The sequence below is a fragment of the Mesoplodon mirus genome (assembly GCF_964341445.2).
Source record: "Mesoplodon mirus genome assembly, chromosome: 4".
Taxonomy (NCBI): domain Eukaryota; kingdom Metazoa; phylum Chordata; class Mammalia; order Artiodactyla; family Ziphiidae; genus Mesoplodon; species Mesoplodon mirus.
This window is the reverse complement of record NC_138979.1, coordinates 15,538,017-15,556,976: the sequence shown is the minus strand read 5'-3', so window position 1 is coordinate 15,556,976 and position 18,960 is coordinate 15,538,017. Positions and strand designations below refer to the sequence as shown.

General features: G+C 36.0%; 1 protein-coding gene across 1 annotated transcript in view; it reads left to right on the top strand.

Moving 5' to 3' along the window:
* MALRD1 (MAM and LDL receptor class A domain containing 1) overlaps window positions 1-16,999 on the top strand; it is a gene marked incomplete at both ends in the record, with an annotated part of 598,196 nt that extends 581,197 nt beyond the window's left edge. The window contains 2 exons of the mRNA XM_082619568.1: window positions 13,950-14,025; window positions 16,919-16,999. Of these exons, the coding sequence (XP_082475694.1) occupies window positions 13,950-14,025; window positions 16,919-16,999 (157 nt within the window). The remainder of the gene's footprint in view (window positions 1-13,949; window positions 14,026-16,918) is intronic.
* Between the last annotated feature and the right edge of the window lie 1,961 nt (window positions 17,000-18,960).

Genomic DNA, 18,960 nt, shown 5'->3' with positions numbered 1-18,960 from the left:
GAAGGATTTAGTGAGTATATGCTGCATCGCTCAAGTCTGAATTCATGGATTGAAATCCCCAAGATTAAAATGAGGAAGAGCAGACAGAACAGCTTGTGTCAAGGCACAAGCTATAATGGAGAATGGTGTGGTTGGTGTGAATAAAAACATAGGTCAGGTAAGGAAAAATGATAGGAAATTTACTGGGAAACAGCAGGGATAGACTATTTTTAAGAAATCTACATAGAATGCTAATCATGTGTTTGTGTACTTATAATTTCTCTTTATGTTTTAAAAATAAGTTGTTCTAAAATAACTCCAAGAAAATGCAATTTTATTGCTTTTTTTCAAATTTTAAGTATTATAAGCTGAACTAATTCATAGACCCAAGAGAGTTTTAAGTAAATGTATTAATAAATCCAAAATAGGGTATATTTAAAGGAATTTGTAGGTATTTGTAAGTCATAATGAAATAAATAAGTTTTTCTAGATAGTCATATTGTGTTGTCAACTTTAGATTGTCTGAAATGATTTAGAAAGAAGCAAGTTGCTAGGTGATTGCTGAGGGAAATCACGAAGACTGATAATTAACTTCAACATTGCAATCAGTTTCAATCAAACAGATTATGTGTCTATGGGAATTCAATAAGAAAATTAGAGGGAGTTTTCATATAGAGCAATTTACATGAAAAAATATTTCATTCTGATCGAAGAAAGTTATATAGTACTTGGCCCTTTCCAACTGTGGGGCTTTGAGGTATCACATTCATTCAAAGAGAAAGGAAGAGAAAATATTTTCAGAAGAGGTAGCTAGCAAAACGTTAGCCAGGCAAATGTGTATTTACTCATATTTGAACACCCAGTGTTAGTAGAAGAGAGCCAGCAAAACTATGTGTGATGAAGGACCAGCTGTGTTTTGCTTTGTTTTGTTTTCAATCCATCACATACCAATGCTTTTGTAAGAAGTATTGGAAAAGTGAAATTAAAAGACACACAAAATACTAGTCTAAATTTCTTATTCCGAGCCTCAACAGACATAAATTTACTCTATCAAATAGCTACAAACATTTCTAAACACCTATCCTCAATCTTTGTATTTATCTCATCACGGAACGATAAACAGAATAAGACCATAACCATACATAAATCACACTCTGAGTAGCTCTGCAGTAGAGTACATGGCACATATTTGGGACTCAAGTAACGTTTCTGAGATAAATTGGAAAATAAAGATTTTATCTCTGCCCATAGGAAGTTAACATTCAAGTGGAAGAGACATGAATGTAAATAGATAAATGCAACTAAGTTCATTTTTCTAGACGGATTCTTAAATAGCGTTGTCAACTTTAAATTGTCAAAAGATTTAGAAAGAAGCCAGTCACTAGGTGATTGCTAGGGAAAATCGCAAAGACTGATAATTAACTTCAATACTACAATCGGTTTTTAAGCAAAGAGATTACATGTCTAAGGGAATTCAATAAGGAAATTAGAGTGAGTTTTCATATGGAGCAATTTACAGGGAAAATAGTTCATTCCAATTAACAAAAATTCCATATATCCTGATAGTAAAATGTACACTGCACCGTGGAGTACAAAGAAGAGAAACGGTTTATCTGGCTCCAGAGCTGATAAAGGCTCTGGCCAATGAAGAGGGTGCTTAAGAGCAAAAACAGGAATTATGACCTACTTAAAACCCCTAAGAAGTGCAGCAGGGATGGCAGGTAGACGTTGAGAAGAAATGCTAAAGAGAGAGGAGGCAGGAAAGATTGCGGTAGGGATCTTACCTTTCAGGCAAATGATTTACAAGGAGCCAGGGCAGGGTGGGGGCGAGGAGCTCGTGCAGGGGAAACACCTCATGATCTTTTCCAAATTGTAAAATCACCACCCCACTCCCAAGATTCTGATATACAGCAGCCTAATGAATAGAATTTGGGAAGTACAGCAAAGTGCCAGAAAAGAATTAAAAATGACATTGAATGTCACCACCCAGAGATAGAGACTGTTACCATTCTGATGTGTCTTCTTCCAAACTTTTATCAATGTGCACACATGTACATGCACCTTTCGTCTTGAAAGTCTGTGTTCTACTATGCGTCCGGTTCATGTTAGGTGGTTGTGAATGTGCTAGAAGTCGGTGGAGACTGCCCTCCCATTGGCAACATGGGGTCTGCTTAGGGTTAAGCTACAGGAACCTGGCTTAGCTTTATTCATACTAATTGCTTCCATGTTCCTGGGCATGTTCCCATGTAAGCACTCTGCCACAGCAAGATCGTATTAAACAGTGACATGTTTTGTGGTTAGTGATATTTATTTCCTGCCTCAGAAGAGTAGGAGAAAAATATGGCAGCTGCTGTATCATGTGAATGAGTTTAGCAAACTTTGGTGTTCCAGTGGTTTGGTTTTGTGACCCCGGATGATTAATCCTTTCCTTTCCCTTTTGGGGCATTTCTGGTTATATTTCCAAACCCAATTCTTTCTGAACTTTTTCACCCAAAACATTTGGTTCGGCTTCTTCCTTAAGGACTGGAAATGAAAACTTGAGCTCATGGACATACCCCCTAAATTATCCCTGCTGTTTCAAATAGACTTGCTTCTTTTCTTTCTTTCTGTCCTGTGTTACAGATTGTTTGTTCTAATTCTTTTTTTTTTAATGTTATCATCTTGCCAAAGATAGAGACCATTATATAGGTGAATATTTTTGTTTACTACTCCTCATGATGTCTTCCCTTTTTTCTTTAGCAGTGGTCAGGTAATACAGTATTTTACAGGAGTATACATTCAGTGAGAAAAGGATGATTTATAGACTCAGTTTATTCTATCTTATAATGCTTTATGATGTGCAATTTTATTCTATCTATAGATTCTTTTTTTTTAAACTGTCCTTATTTTTAACTTTTAATTTAATTATAAGTGGCACACAGTATTATATTAGTGTCAGGTGTAAAACACACCTGATTTGATACTTTTACACATTAAAATATGATCTCCACAATAAGTCTAGTTACCACCTGTCACCATTTAAACTGAGTACAATAGTCTTTTTTTTTCTTTTTTAACATCTTTACTGGAGTATAATTGCTTTACAATGTTATGTTTGTTTCTGCTGTGTAACAAAGTGAATCAGCTATATGCATATGTATATCCCCATATCCCCTCCCTCTTAAGCCTCCCTCCCACCCTCCCTATCCCACCCCTCTAGGTGGTCACAAAACACCGAGCTGATCTCTCTGTGCTATGCAGCTGCTTCCCAATAGCTATCTATTTTATATTTGGTAGTGTTTATTTGTCAGTGCTACTCTCTCACTTCATCCCAGCTTACCCTTCCCCCTCCCCGTGTCCTTAAGTCCATTCTCTACGTCTGCGTCTTTATTCCTGTCCTACCTCTAGGATCACCAGAACCATTTTTTTTTTTTTTTAGATTCCATATATATGTGTTAGCATATGGTATTTGTGTTTCTCTTTCTGACTTACTTCACTCTGTATGACAGACTCTAGGTCCATCCACCTCACTACAAATAACTCAATTTCATTTATTTTTATGGCCGAGTAATATTCAATTGTATATATGTGCCACATCTTCTTTATCCATTCATCTGTCGATGGACATTTAGGTTGCTTCCATGTCCTGGCTATTGGAAATAGTGCTTCAGTGAACATTGTGATACATGTCTCTTTTTGAATTATGGGTTTCTCAGGGTATATGCCCAGTAGTGGGATTGCTGGGTCAAATGGTAGTTGGATTTTTAGTTTTTTAAGGAACCTCCATACTGTTCTCCATAGTGGCTATATCAATTTTCATTCCCACCAACAGTGCAAGAGGGTTCCCTTTTCTCCACACCCTCTCCAGCATTTATTGTTTGTAGACTTTTTCATGATGGCCATTCTGGCCAGTGTGAGGTAATACCTCATTGTAGTTTTGATTTGCATTTCTCTAATGATTAGTGATGTTGAGCATCCTTTCATGTGTTTGTTGGTAATCTGTATCTTCTTTGGAGAAATGTCTATTTAGGTCTTCCACCCATTTTTGGATTGGGTTGCTTGTTTTTTTTTGATACTGAGCTGCATGAGCTGCTTGTATATTTTGGAGATTAATCCTTTGTCAGTTGCAAATATTTTCTCCCATTCTGAGGGTTGTCTTTTCGTCTTGTTTATGGTTTCCTTTGCTGTGCAAAAGATTTGAAGTTTCATTAGGTCCCATTTGTTTATTTTTGTTTTTATTTCCATTTCTATAGGAGGTGGGTCAAAAAGGATCTTGTGATTTATGTGATACAGTGTTCTGCCTATGTTTTCCTCTATGAGTTTTATAGTGTCTGGCCTCACATTTAGGTCTTTAATCCATTTTGAGTTTGTTTTTGTGTATGGTGTTAGGTAGTGTTCTAATTTCATTCTTTTACATGTAGCTGTCCAGTTTTCCAAGCACCACTTATTGAAGAGGCTGTCTTTTCTCCATTGTATATTCTTGCCTCCTTTATCAAAGATAAGGTGACCATATGTGCATGGGTTTATCTCTGTACTTTCTATCCTGTTCCATTGATCTATACTTCTGTTTTTGTGCCAGTACCATACTGTCTTGATTACATAGCTTTGTAGTATAGTCTGAAGTCAGGGAGCCTGATTCCTCCAGCTCTGTTTTTCTTTCTCAAGATTGCTTTGGCTATTCGGGGTCTTTTGTGTTTTCATACAAATTGTAAAAGTTTTTGTTCTAGTTCTGTGAAAATTGCCATTGGTAGTTTGATAGGGATTGCATTGAATTTGTAGATTGCTTTGGGTAGTATAGTCATTTTCACAATATTGATTCTTCCAATCCAAGAACATGGTATATCCCTCCATCTGTTTGTGTCATCTTTAATTTCTTTCATCAGCGTCTTATAGTTTTCTGCATACAGGTCTTTTGTCTCCTTAGGTAGGTTTATTCCTAGGTGTTTTATTCTTTTTGTTGCAATGGCAAATGGGAGTGTTTCCTTAATTTCTCTTTCAGATTTTTCGTCATTAGTGTTTAGGAATGCAAGAGATTTCTTTGCATTAATTTTGTATCCTGCTACTTTACCAAATTCATTGATTAGCTCTAGTAGTTTTCTGGTAGCATCTTTAGGATTCTCTATGTAAAGTATCATGCCATCTGCAAACAGTGACAGTTTTACTCTCTATAGATTCTTATAACAGATTTAATGTGCCACACTGTAATTACACACTACAAATTGTAATCTTGGTGCTGGCTTTTTTATGATAAACACAACCATATTAAAATACCCCTCATTGGAATTCCCTGGACGTCCAGTCATTAGGACTCCTTCCTCTTACTGCCAAGGGCTGGGTTCCATCCCTGGTCGGGGAAGTAAGACCGGACATGCTGCACAGTGCAGCCAAAAAGAAATGTTCCCCAAATCTAATTCTCTAACACACTGTTGGCTTCAAGTGTTCCATTTAATCCCTCCCCCTTCTTGCTACCACCCTCTCCTAGATAGTTTTACTGAGACACATTTTGGCATAGTCTCAGTCTGATATTTTGAAAGATATTTGTTGAAACAACCTCGTGAAACCCATTGCTGGTCTTCCTAAAATAATGTTGTGTGCACTTGTTACCTTGTTAGCCTAGAGTGTAGTGACAGGATGCATACCATAAGACTTCTCTCCTGAGTTGGTGAAGATGTGCTTCTAAGCAACTGTTTTTTTCTTTTTGTTTGTTTTTTGAAAGTATGACCTATGTGATTGATTCTTTTGTCCTGCTTAAATTTGGAGAATCTTAAAGTCAAATTTGTATCCTACATTAAGTAATAGACTCTCAGCATACCCATGTCATATACTGTCCCCATCTCTTTCCCTCTGGCTCAACTCTATTTTCCAGTTCTAAGAATCCCTTTCTCCACTTCCTGTTTCTCATGTCTTTTTTTTTTTTAATTTATTTATTTTTGGCTGTATTGGTTCTTCATTGCTGCATGTGGGCTTTCTCTAATTGCAGCAAGCGGGGGCTACTCTTCGGTTGCGGTACCCAGGCTTCTCATTGCAGTGGCTTCTCTTGTTGCAGAGCGTGGGCTCTAGAATGCAGGCTCAGTAGTTGTGGTGCACGGGTTTAGTTGCTCCGCAGCATGTAGGATCTTCCCAGACCAGGGCTCGAACCCATGTTCCCTGCATTGGCAGGTGGATTCTTAACCACTGCACCACCAGGGAAGTCCCTTCTCATTTGGCTTATATTCTTCTATTATGCTTATCTTTGCAAACTGCCATAAAGTTGCTCTCATTACAAAAAGGACAAAGTGGTGTCTAAATTAAAAAATGTGTGATACCTCTCCTTAAAAACAGTCTATTCAGACAGGCTAAAATTTGGATTGGAAACAGTCAGAGACCAGGTGTAAAATAAAACTTGTCTAAGGTTTTGAGAAAAGAAAGATGATGTACGTGAACCGTGTGGCACCGATGATTGCACAGGACATGCAGTGCACCAATCTCCTCCTATTACTACAAGTTAAAGATGAACAAACCAAAAACAGAAAAAAAAAAAAAGGAAAACTCATTTTTATAGGTTCTAAGATCAGGAAGCAAAAATAAGAGCATTACTCATTAATTTTTATAATGAGACAGAGAAAAAAATTATTAGTACCCTAAGAAACAAACATTTCTAAAAAGATCTCTTCTTGACAGACATATGTTTAATGAACATTAAAAACAGATATGAGTAAAAGTGGAGACCAGAAATATTTTATTTTTGTTAGCATTTTATAATGTATTTTCCCTTTATCTGAAAGATTAGCACACTCAGAAAGACTTCATAGAAAGTCTTAGGACTGGAAACATTTGGAAAAACCTAACTGAAGAGTTTAAAATGACATAGGTGGAAGTGAGTAGAGTAGAATTGAGATTTACTTCTCTGAGACACTTCAGATTCACCATTAATCAGGCTAAGCAAAATTTAATATAATAGGCATGACTCCCAGAATAAATGAATTCCATTTCCACCAGTGAAATGGTTGTATTTCATAATTTAGATGGGTCCTTTTTAAAAAAAATATGTCACCTGTACTTTTATGGTTAGAAAACATTTTTCCCCAGCAGTAACAACTCAAATATTTATAGCCTGAAAACTCACATCAACCCCTGATATTTATACATGGATATTTCATACCTCTTATTTTTCAGAGAATATGAGATATAAGGGACACAGACCTTTATTTTTCAAATATTGTAAAATGAGTTATTTGTACCAAATTAATTTTTCTCCAATAATATGACTTTTTCAGTTTCCATGTAATGAAAGAGATAGAAGGACCATCCCTATTCTATTATACTCTGCTCATCTTCAGGAAAGCCCCCAGGCTGCTCCTCTGGGCTGGCACTTAACCAGCTGAAAAACAAACAAAAAAAAAAATGGAAAGAGAGGTCAAAAGTAGGCTCCTGGCCCACTTAAAGTCTTGGTCTAAGTGGAACAGAAATCTAAATACAAATGTGACTCCATGGTAACAGTAGTAAAAATGAATGTCTTTTCTCTCTGAGTATTGATGAAGTACATTGCTGGGAGTAGGCATGGAAGAACAGAGTAGAGAGCTGGTTAGTGGCTTTTTTTCCATCATTAAGCCTTTGGACTATGTGCATTCATTAAGTTATTCTTTCTATAAACATTCAGTTGATTCCTGCCACACTAGGTACTGTATTAGGTGCTGAGATAGAGAGAAGAGTAAACCAGACAAGGTCCTTATCCTCCAGAGGACTTATAATCTAGTGGAGGAAAAACCTCATTTGCTCGATCTGTAAAAAAGGCATAAACAAGATGATTGCAAAGGTCCTTGCTAGCTCTAAATAAATAAATTTATTTTAAAAAATTAAAAGTACTACAGTGAGTATTATTACTAATTTTGCCACTTCCTTATTTTTTTTCCTTTATCCCAATGTCCTTTCATTGGTCCCAAGTTTGGGGGTCAGGAGAAACAAGTAGGAAGTTTAAAAGAAGTTATAAATGACAAAAGGAGAGAATAAGAAAAGAAGGTAAAAGAATAGCACTGGACTGTTAGTGGGCATCTACTTGTGGTAGGCATTTTATAAATGTAATTTAATCTAAGAGACAGAAATCTAGCAAGCTGCCACCCTCCAAAAGAAATTCTAGAGGCAGGAGAAAATAATGATCAACTTTGTAAGTATAGGACCTAACACAATGTTTGATAGATAATATGTGTCCTAGGAATGTTGGATAAATTTAAATAAACATGAAAGATGATAATAACATAATCAGCATTCTAACATTTCACCACCTTAAGGAGTGAGTCACCACATTATAGACATCATTTTCCTTCAGGCCTTTAACTCAGGACAGTTATTTCTTGGATCTTAGAATGTTCTTCAGCATTTAGAAACAAATATAGAAATCATTTCTTTAGTGGAAGCATGAGAGCAAATTCCTCCACACACACATGCAGCAAATATCTTTTGGTAAATAAATTATCATGTTTATCTCTGCAAATCACCTTGATAGCTGCATTAGGATTGCCCAAACTTCAGAAAGTGTTGTTCTCCATACTTTTTAGTAGACAGGTTTTTACAGTAGAGTTTTATAATGCAATCCACCTGGATGTAACAGGAATCATCATGCATGGCCATCTCCAATTGCATTCCACCTTACTTTTATAATTTGTGCTAAAGTTTTGAGCTCATTTGAACATTTTCTAAGCCTATTTTTTTGTGTGTGTGGTATACGGGCCTCTCACTGTTGTGGCCTCTCCCATTGCGGAGCACAGGCTCCGGATGCACAGGCTCAGCAGCCATGGCTCATGGGCCTAGCCGCTCTGCGGCATGTGGGATCTTCCCGGACCGGGTCACGAACCCGTGTCCCCTGCATCGGCAGGTGGACTCTCAACCACTGCACCACCAGGGAAGCCCTTCTAAGCCTATTTTTAAATATGAATACATTGTGACAGATTTACTCCCATGAGATGGTAGTGGGGACTACCACTAGGTGTTTGGTGGACTTGACTAAGAAGTGTGAGTAGTTTCTCAGACACACGAAATGACATCCCAGTAAATTGGAGAAAAACATGCCTGTTCTTAACAGAAAGAAAGTAAACCACTGACTGATAACCAAAAACAACAATTAATTTAGTAAATAAAATTAATAATTAATAAGACACACTCAGTAAGACAAATTATAAAAGTTGATTAAAATTATTAATTAATAAACTTACAATATGTGTGAATTGATGTTTATTTTGAAGTATAGACTTGTCAGTAAAAACAATTCAGGCATTGTCTTGTCATTCTTTCCTTGTAACCCTCCTGATAGCCATTCTTCAACATGCAGGGTGACACCTATGCTCACTGTCACCTTGTTTTTCTTTCAACCTAGATAAAGGTTTATTCACTTATCCAGTCTAAAGGTTTCACATTAAGTGACAATCAGACTCTACCCAAAACTGTCCAAACATTGCCATAATAATTTGCCTCATACGCTAGCATTACAATTTAGTTTTATATTAATGAAGATTTTATAGTTCCATTAAGCTAGATATAAATGTGTTTACCAATAAGAAACCTTAACCAGAGCAATTAGACAAGGAAAAGAAAAAAAAAGCCATCCAAATTAGAAAGGAATAAATAAATCTATTACAAATGTCATGATCATGTATATACAGAAAATCCCAAAGAATCCACCAAAAAGCTACTAGAGCTAATAAATGAATTCAGCAAAGTTGCAATATACAAAATCAACACATAAAAATCAGGTGTGCTCCTAAATACTAGCAATAAACAATCAGAAAAAAAAAATTAAGAATGCAATCACTTTTGAGAATAGCATCTAAAAGGATAAAATACCTGGGAATAAATTTAACCAGGGAGGTGAAATATTTCTACACTTAAAATTACAAAGCATTACTGAAAAAAATTAAAGAAAACCTAAATAGGTGGAAAGACATTTCGAGTTTATGGATGGGAAGACAATATTGTCACAATGTCAATACTGCCCAAAGCAATCTACAGATTCAACACAGTGCCTATTAAAACTCCAACAGCCTTTTTTGCAGAAATGGAAAATTGATCCTCAAATTCATATGGAATTGCAAGGGCACCAAAAAGCAAAAGCAGTCTTGTTAAAGGATCAAGTTGGAGGGCTCACACTTCCTGATTTCAAAACTTACCACAAAGCCACAGCAAACAAAACAGTATGGTATTGGCATATGAATATACATAGAAACGAATGGGTTATAATTAAGAATCCAAATATAAACCCATACATCTATGACCAGTTGATTTTTGACAAGTCCATTCAATAAGGAAAGAACAGTCTCTTCAACAGGTATTGCTGGGACAACTGGATTTCTACATGCAAAAGAATGAAATTGGACCCCTACCTCATACCACACACAAAAATTAACTCAAAACAGATCAAAGACTTCAATATAAGAGCTAAAACCATAAAACATTTAGAAGAAATCATAGGAGTAAATCTTCATAACCTGGGATTTGGCAATGCATTCTTATATATGACACCAAAAGTATAAGAAACAAAAGAAAATAAATAAATAAATTGGACTTCATCAAAAACTTTCATGCGTCAAAGGGTATTAAGAAAGTGAAAAGACAGCCTATAGAATGGGAATATTTGAAATCATATATATGATAAGAGTTTAATATACAGAATATATAAAAACTCCTACAACTCATCAAATCGACAGACAACCCAATTAAAAAAAATAAGCATACTTGAATAGACATTTCTTCAAAGAAGATATACAAATGGCCAATAACCATATGAAAAGATGCTCAACATCATTAGTCATTAGGGAAATGTGAATCAAATCTATAATTAGATACCACTTCACACCTTTTGGCATGGCAATAATAGTAATAATAAAATAGAAAATAACAAGTGTTGGTGAGGATGTGGAGAAATAGAAACCTGCATACATTATTTGTGGAAATGTAAAATGGTACAACTGCTATGGAAGACAGTTCGGTGCCACCTCATAACCTAAAATAGAATTACCATATGATCCAGCAATTCCATTCCTAGTTATGTACCCAAAGGAGTTGAAATGGGGCCCAGATACTTATATGCCAATGTTCAAAGCAGCATTATTCACAATAGTCAAAATGTGGAAAGATCTCAAGTGTCCATCATCAGATGAATGAATAAACAAAATGTAGCATATGCATACAGTGGAATACTATTCAGCCATAAAAATTATTGAAGTTCTTATACAGGCTACAATATGGATTAACCTTGAAAACATTATGCTAAGTGAAATAAGTCAGACAAAAGGATATTGTATTATTCCACTCATATGAAGCACCTAGACTAGGTAAATTCATAGAGACATAAAGTAAGTTAGAGGTTACCAGGGGCTGGAGGAAGAAGAGAACAGTTTTTATTGTTTAATGGCTATAGAATTTCCATTTCTACTGATGAAAACATTTTATAAATAGGTAATGGTAATGGTGGCACAACACTGTGAATGCAGTGAATGCCACTGAATTGTACACTTTTAAAAAATGGGTAAAATGGCAAATTTTGTTATATATATTTTACCAAGTTTTTTAAATTAATAAAATTAATTTTATTAAAAACTTTGAATTATATTCTTTAAATGGGTGAAGTGTATGGTGTGTGAAAGTCATGTTTACTGGATGCAACATAGATGAAGTTTTGTTTTTTGTTTTTCTTCATTGCCCATCTACAGTGATTTCAGATATCTATTTAAAATACTTTCATGTTTTTAATCAACACTAAAACAATTTTGTTAGTTAATAAGCCATGAAGTCAATTCCTTTAGAGGTGTTCATATGCTCACTAAATTTAAATTGGAAACTTGCATCAGAAACATTTTCTCTGTTTAGCCCCCTCACAGTGCCACCTTATACAGTGCCTGCAGATATTGGATGTAGCTGAAGCTTAATAATAATTTAAGTGAATTCATCACAAGTTAGGGGAGGAAAACTCATGTGATCCATGCAGCTTCCTCTCCTCTACTCTAAGCTTCTAAGTCAATGTCTTGCTGATTCCTAGGGGTCACTCCATTCTTTGAAACCTCAGCTCTTAAAGAGCTGTCTGCTTAATGACAGATACAGTAAGTTAAACAAGCATTTTTTATCCTAATGCAGACTATCTTGCACCATACAGTGTTAGAAGTGGCAGAAAACTTCATAGTCAAACATTTTGTTTTCCTCATATCAGGATCCATCCTTTTAGGTAAAAGTGTGTTTTACTTAAACAAATTATGCTTGAATGTATATAATTGATGAAGGTGGAAAATTATATCATAGAACTTGAAAAGGTAAATATATGGAGTTGACATTTAAAATTTTTCTTAATGGAAGTATCTATGGGCAGTGAGTAATATTTTACCTTTTAAACAGGAAAGACATTAAGAATTAAGCCCAACAATTCAGAGATTTCCAATGTTGGGAGACATACACTTGATCTGGAAAAAATAAAAGTTTGAGATTACTAATAAACATAATTTGAAGTAAACAAATTTGCTCACCTTCCACTACTCATACTGTGACCCTTTCTTGTTCTATTACAACTCCATATCCTGACACTTATGTATCACCCTTCTTTCTTTATAGTCACCCAATCCCTAAAGGCTGGCCACTTTATTTTAATAGAAAATTATTTAAGACTTAAACTCCTTCAGAAGAAAAGTAGCTTCAATAGCTGAATTAATAGGGTTGGAAATTGATCAATTTACTTGACTTCTGCCTGCTAATATTGCTTTAGGTCATCTGGGGTCTCAGCAGTTCAAAGCCAAAAATAATCACCTCATATCAAACTCCTTTGTGTTGCATGTACCTCAATTCTATCCCACTGCCAGCCGAGCCTGTCCCTCCAGTTCCTGGTTGCCTGCCCAGTCTTTGGACCATCTGTCCTGTCTAGTCTTATGGTTTGGGTTTCCTCCTGTTCCCTGATTTCATGCCTTATTTCAGCCAAGAATAATTTTTCTGAGCTGTCGGTGTTTGTGGCTCTCCCATCTTTACCTAGTTCCTAATTTCCATTTTGTTCTAATCCTCCCTCCCTGCATGTTGTTTCTGCTGTACCAGCCTTTGCTTTCACATTTTGACATATTTCAAAACACCACTTCATGCCCCACCCAGTCTGTTTTGAGAGCAGCACTGTCTAGGCTCTTGCTCTAACTATGCCAATTATTGAGTTTACTACTCTGAGAACGTAACATTGACTAGTCTTGGAGAGAGAAAAAGCAAAGAATCAAGCACCACTCATTCAATTTAATTAGACCAACTCGTAAGTTTTCAATTAGTGGTTAAGGAACTAACTTGTTGCCTCACCATTTAAGAGTTGTGACCAGCTATACCAGGGCTACTTGTCTTCTGGTAAGTCTATTGACTCTTAAGTAACTGAAGTATAAAAAGGAAATGATCATTTAGGAGCTCAGTTAATCAGAGTAAATTATGCAGATCTAGACCAGTATGTGAGATTACCAAGGACATGCCTCTTTATGATCCATGAAAGGAAATAGTAACATAAAGATCTCTTCAAAATGCTCATATTTAAATTTGCTGTTTAAAATGTTAAATACTATGACATGCACTACATACAAATCTTTATGACAGACACTGTCATGGAAAATAGTCCTCAGGATGTGGTGGGTTTGGCAACTCTTGAAGTCGATGAGACTTCTAGGTGGCCTTTCCTTATAACCAATTCAACTTTATATAACATTGTTCTTTCTAATCTTGTACACCTTGGTATTATTTGAATAATATTTAAGCAATCAATTTTAAGAACTTTTTTTATGTGCTTGGGGTTTTTTGGATTTAAATATTCAGAGGTAAAATTACATTTGCTTTCAAGAATGTGTTTGCCTTGGTATCCTGCAAAAAAGTCTTTACTTATGGAAATACCTTCATAAAAATAAGTACACTGGCTAGATAATATGTCTCCCAAAAATTTCTATCAGATAATAGCCTGAAAATGTCGTGTGGTGCATTTTAATATTTACTTTTCTTTTTGTGGCCCTGGGTGCTTTAAGGAAAACTAAAAGAAATGTTAACTGTGCATTTGTTAATCCAATTTATGGGAATTGGAGCAACCCAGAGAAATCAGAGGTAAGTGGTAATGAACTGTATTATTTCAGAATGGGGGACAAGCCTGCACACGCACACACACACACACACACACACACACAGTGTTGTCTGGACATGTTCCCATATCATGGTTAAAAGATGTGTTTTAGTGGAATTATTTCTCCACTAAAGAGATGGGATGGGAAGGAGTTTCAGTCTCTAAATATGCAATGAGAATTTTCCATTTCAGGATGGTTTCGATCTGCTTGTAGAATCACTTCACTGTTAAATGGCTTTGTGGTCACTGTTCATACCCAAATAGAGCTGACAAATCTGGAAAACATCAGTTTAACCCACAAAGTATTAGTCATCTACTCACAGTAACTCTTCATTGACTGTTCTTCGTATTTTATTCCCAAACACAAAAGGGGGAATAGCGTTCTATGCTCTCTTTCAATTCAGGTGTGGGCTGTGAGGGTCGTTACCTGATAACTTAGGAAGAGAAAGGAGAAAGTAAAGTGTGTTACATCTTTCTTGGCCTTTTTTAAGGGCTACTCCTTATCAGTGCAATATGAAGTAGGCTAGAGAGAAAATGGCAAGTATAATAAAATCTCTCTCACCCCTTTCTTAAATAGGTAACATGAGCATCCATCTGGGTATAAAGCAGGATTAGCCATAACACATCACTTCTTCTGTATGAAAGCTTCCTTACATCTGATTTTAGAAATATTGTATCAAATTCATTCTTTTGTGAAAGTGAGCATGTAGAAAGCCAACTTTCATTTTCTCCTATTATTTTTTTAATGAAAATGCTCCATAAAACAGTTGTTACTGTTGCTGGAACCGAGTAGCAAAGGTTTCAGATCAGGTGGTTTCTAGTATTTTTGAGTGATGTGGTTGAAGTCTAACACAACCATTGACTTTTTTATTTCTGTTACCTGATAACTTAAAAAGAGGAAAGGAGAAATTAAGGGCATTGCATCTTCAATAATGATGTCATATACACTTTTAGTATTGTTTTGTTAGGAATGAAAGGAAGAAGTAAGATATTTCCCAGAACACAGAATTAATTTGGATGATTTGCCAAGTCAGTCAAGTCGTAGAATAAAAATGAAAATGTAGCCCTACTTAATGGATAATAAACAAATAAATAAATGAATATTTAAGAAACAAAATGTAATACATCTTCTTGACAAAGTAGGAAGGTGTAATAAAACCTATTTTCATTTTTACTAAAGAAAGAAAACTTAATCTTTAGCTTAGTTTAATTTTTAGTATCTGAAAATTACAAATGATGTAAGGAATTAAAATGTTTTAAATTTGACATTTTTATATTTATCATTCCTCTTTCATGTTTTTTTCTTTTGATTAAGAATGGCTATAGAAGAAATCCTGTCATAGCTCTAGACTTCTGTTGCTATTTTGATTTCTATTGTTTCAGAAACAAATGACTTTGTATTAATTAAACTAAGTGCACCTTCCCTGACATTGTAACAGAGAAATAGACTTCCCCGAAAATACTCTTCTGAACATTCTTAGAGAAAATTCTCATATTCTGATATAGAAATTGAGAGAATAGTATAATGAAAACCACATACCCATCAGCCAACATCAACAATTATCAACCCGTGGTCATTCTTGTTTCACCTCTACTGCCACCTACTCCCTTCATCCACCAGAATGATGGTGATATTTTTTTACATAGACTTAATTTTCTTTAGAGCAGTTTTAGGTTCAGGGCAGAACCTAAAACTTTCCATATACTCCCTGCCCCCACCCATGCACAGCCTCCCCTATTATCAACATGCACCACCAGAGGGGTAGATTTCTTACAATTGATGAACCTACACTGATATGTCATTATCACCCAGAGTCCATAGTTTACATTATGGTTCACTCTTGGTGTCAACCAGAGTGTTTTTAAGCAAATTCCAGATATCATTTAATTTTACCTGTACAGACTTCAGTTGTACTAGGATAAGAACATAAAAAATATATAACCACAGTAACATGCTTAAACATTTAATAATAATTCCCTGACACAATCAAATATTCAATCAGTGTTCAACCTACCCCAATTGTCTCATAAGTAAGTAGGGGGTTTTATACTTTGTTATTGTTGCTATATTTTTAAAATCATGATCCATATAAGGTATATGCATCCAAATTGGTAGACATGTCTCTTAAGTCTCTTTAATCGCTAGGTTTCATCTTCTCTCTCTTATTTCCACCTTGCAGTTTATTTGTTGAAGAAATGAGGTTGTTTGTCCTATACAACTTTCCATGTTTTAGATTTTCTAATATATACTGCAAAATAGAATTCTCTGAGCTGAAAGCTGTTGGTTGTTGTTTTTTTAAAATTTTTTGTTTTGTTTTGTTTAACTTAACTACACTCAAAACAGCAGACTTAGAGAAACCAGCACCATAGAAAGAAGCAGTCAAGATCCTGGCCACTACATTCCCCCATCCCACCAGAGGTGAGGATGAGGCAGTGGCTCCTATGCCACTAGAAGACGCTGGGCATACATCAAGATTAGGCCTGTGTCAGTAGTTCAGGCAGTGTGGACTGGAGGTGCTGAAGTAGGAGGTGGTGATGCTCTAGTTATTACTGAAATGAAAATCCATTAAAAATTCACCTCAGGGCTTCCCTGGTGATGCAGTGGTTGAGAGTCCACCTGCCGATGCAGGGGACATAGGATCGTGTCCCGGTCCTGAAGGATCCCACATGCCGCGGAGCGGCGGAGCCCGTGGGCCATGGCCACTGAGCCTGCGCGTCTGGAGCCTGTGCTACACAGCAGGAGAGGCCACAACAGTGAGAGGCCCGTGTACCACAAAAAAAAAAAAAAAAAAATTCACCTCAATCTGCATGATCTGGAAAGAAGTCTCTTATTTTAACGCCTAAAATCATAACTTTTTTCAATGTGTTTTTCTTTAGAGTTCTATGTACTCCTTCTCAAATCCATTATATGACACAACATCAGGAAGCCTGGAGACTGTATCTAATCATCTCAAATAGTACCATCAAAATCAAGTATGCTTGGGACTTCCCTGGTGGTCCAGTGGTTACGACTCTGAGCTTCCATTGCAGGGGGTGCAGGTTTGATCCCTGGTTGGCGAACCGAGATCCCACGTGCTGCATGGTGTGGCAAGAAAAAGAAAAACCAACCAACCAGCCAACAAACAAAAAAAAAGATCAAGTATGATCTTGTATTCCAGTCCGTGAAATCTGATAGAAACTCATGCAATAGTAAAAATAGGAGGGATTCAGAATACTACTCTAATTATTACATTTACAAATACATTTTCTTATGGAATATATTGAATGTTTTCATGGAATCTGAATCAGAACCTTATCTTCATTATATATATGAATATTTTAATAAAATGTTCCACTTAAGTTTCTTGTTTTCCTTTCATTTTATTATGGTTATTTTTTTTTTTTTTAAAGAAGATGTTGTGGGTAGGAGTTTATTAATTAATTTATTTATTTTTGCTGTGTTGTGTCTTCGTTTCTGTGCGAGGGCTTTCTCCAGTTGCGGCAAGTGGGGGCCACTCTTCATCACGGTGCGCGGGCCTCTCACTATGGCGGCCTCTCTTGTTGCAGAGCACAGGCTCCAGACGCGCAGGCTCAGTAGTTGTGGCTCACGGGCCTAGCTGCTCCATGGCATGTGGGATCCTCCCAGACCAGGGCCCGAACCCGTGTCCCCTGCATTAGCAGGCAGATTCTCAACCACTGCGCCACCAGGGAAGCCCTATGGTTATTTTTTTAAAGGATGAATCAAATTGTTTCAGATCCAGAATATAAAGAAGTTTTAAAATGCTTATTTAGATGCCATTGACCTTAGAAACAAAGTTGAACTGACTTAATATACAAACTAACTAGCAGGAATGGGTGGACAAATCATAGTAATCCTAACAACATAACCATGAGTAAAATTTATTTCTGCATTTTGGAAAAAATGTGATAAATTATCATCCTAAACTTGAGTTCATTCAAATAATCATTTAACATCTATCTTTACATAGATGTAAAAAATATTGCTAAAATATATGTTAAGAAGCTTTGTTGTTCTGAACGTAATAGAGAGCCCAGAAATAAACCCACACACTTATGGTCAATTAATCAACAACAAAGGAAGCAAAAATATACAATGAAGAAAAGACATTCTCTTCAGTAAGTGGTTCTGGGAAAACTGGACAGCTACATGTAAAAGAATGGAGTTAGAACATTTTCTCACACCATCGACAAAGATAAACTCAAAATGGATTAAAGAACTAAATGTAAGACCTGAAATGATAAAACTTCTAGAAGAAAATGTAGGCAGAGCACTCTACGTAAACTGTAGCAATATTTTTTGGATCTGTCTCCTAAGGCAAAAGGAACAAAAAGCAAAAGTAAACAAATCGGTCGTAATTAAACTTAACAACTTTTGCACAGCAAAGGAAACCATTCACACAATGAAAAGACAACTTAATGGGAAAAAATATTTGCAAATGACATGACCAATAAGGGGTTAATATCCATATCCAAAATATATAAACAGCTCATACCACTCAATATCAAAAAACAACCCGATTAAAAAATGGGCAGAAGACCTGAATAGACATTTTTCCAAAGAAGATATACAGATGGCCAACAGGCACATGAAAGGATGCCCAACATCACTAATCATTAGAGAAATGCAAAGAAAAACCACAATGAGTTATCACTCAAGCAGGTCAGAATGGCCATCATCAAAAAATCTACAAACAATAAATGCTGGAGAGGGTGTGGAGAAAAGGGAGCGCTCTTGCATGTGGGTGGGAATGTAAATTGATACAGCCACTATGGAGAACAGTATGGAAGTTCCTTAAAAAACTAAAAATAGAACTACCATATGACCCAGCAATCCCACTGCTGGGCATATACTCTGAGAAAACCATAATTCAAAAAGAGACATGTGGGCTTCCCTGGTGGCGCAGTGGTTGAGAGTCCAC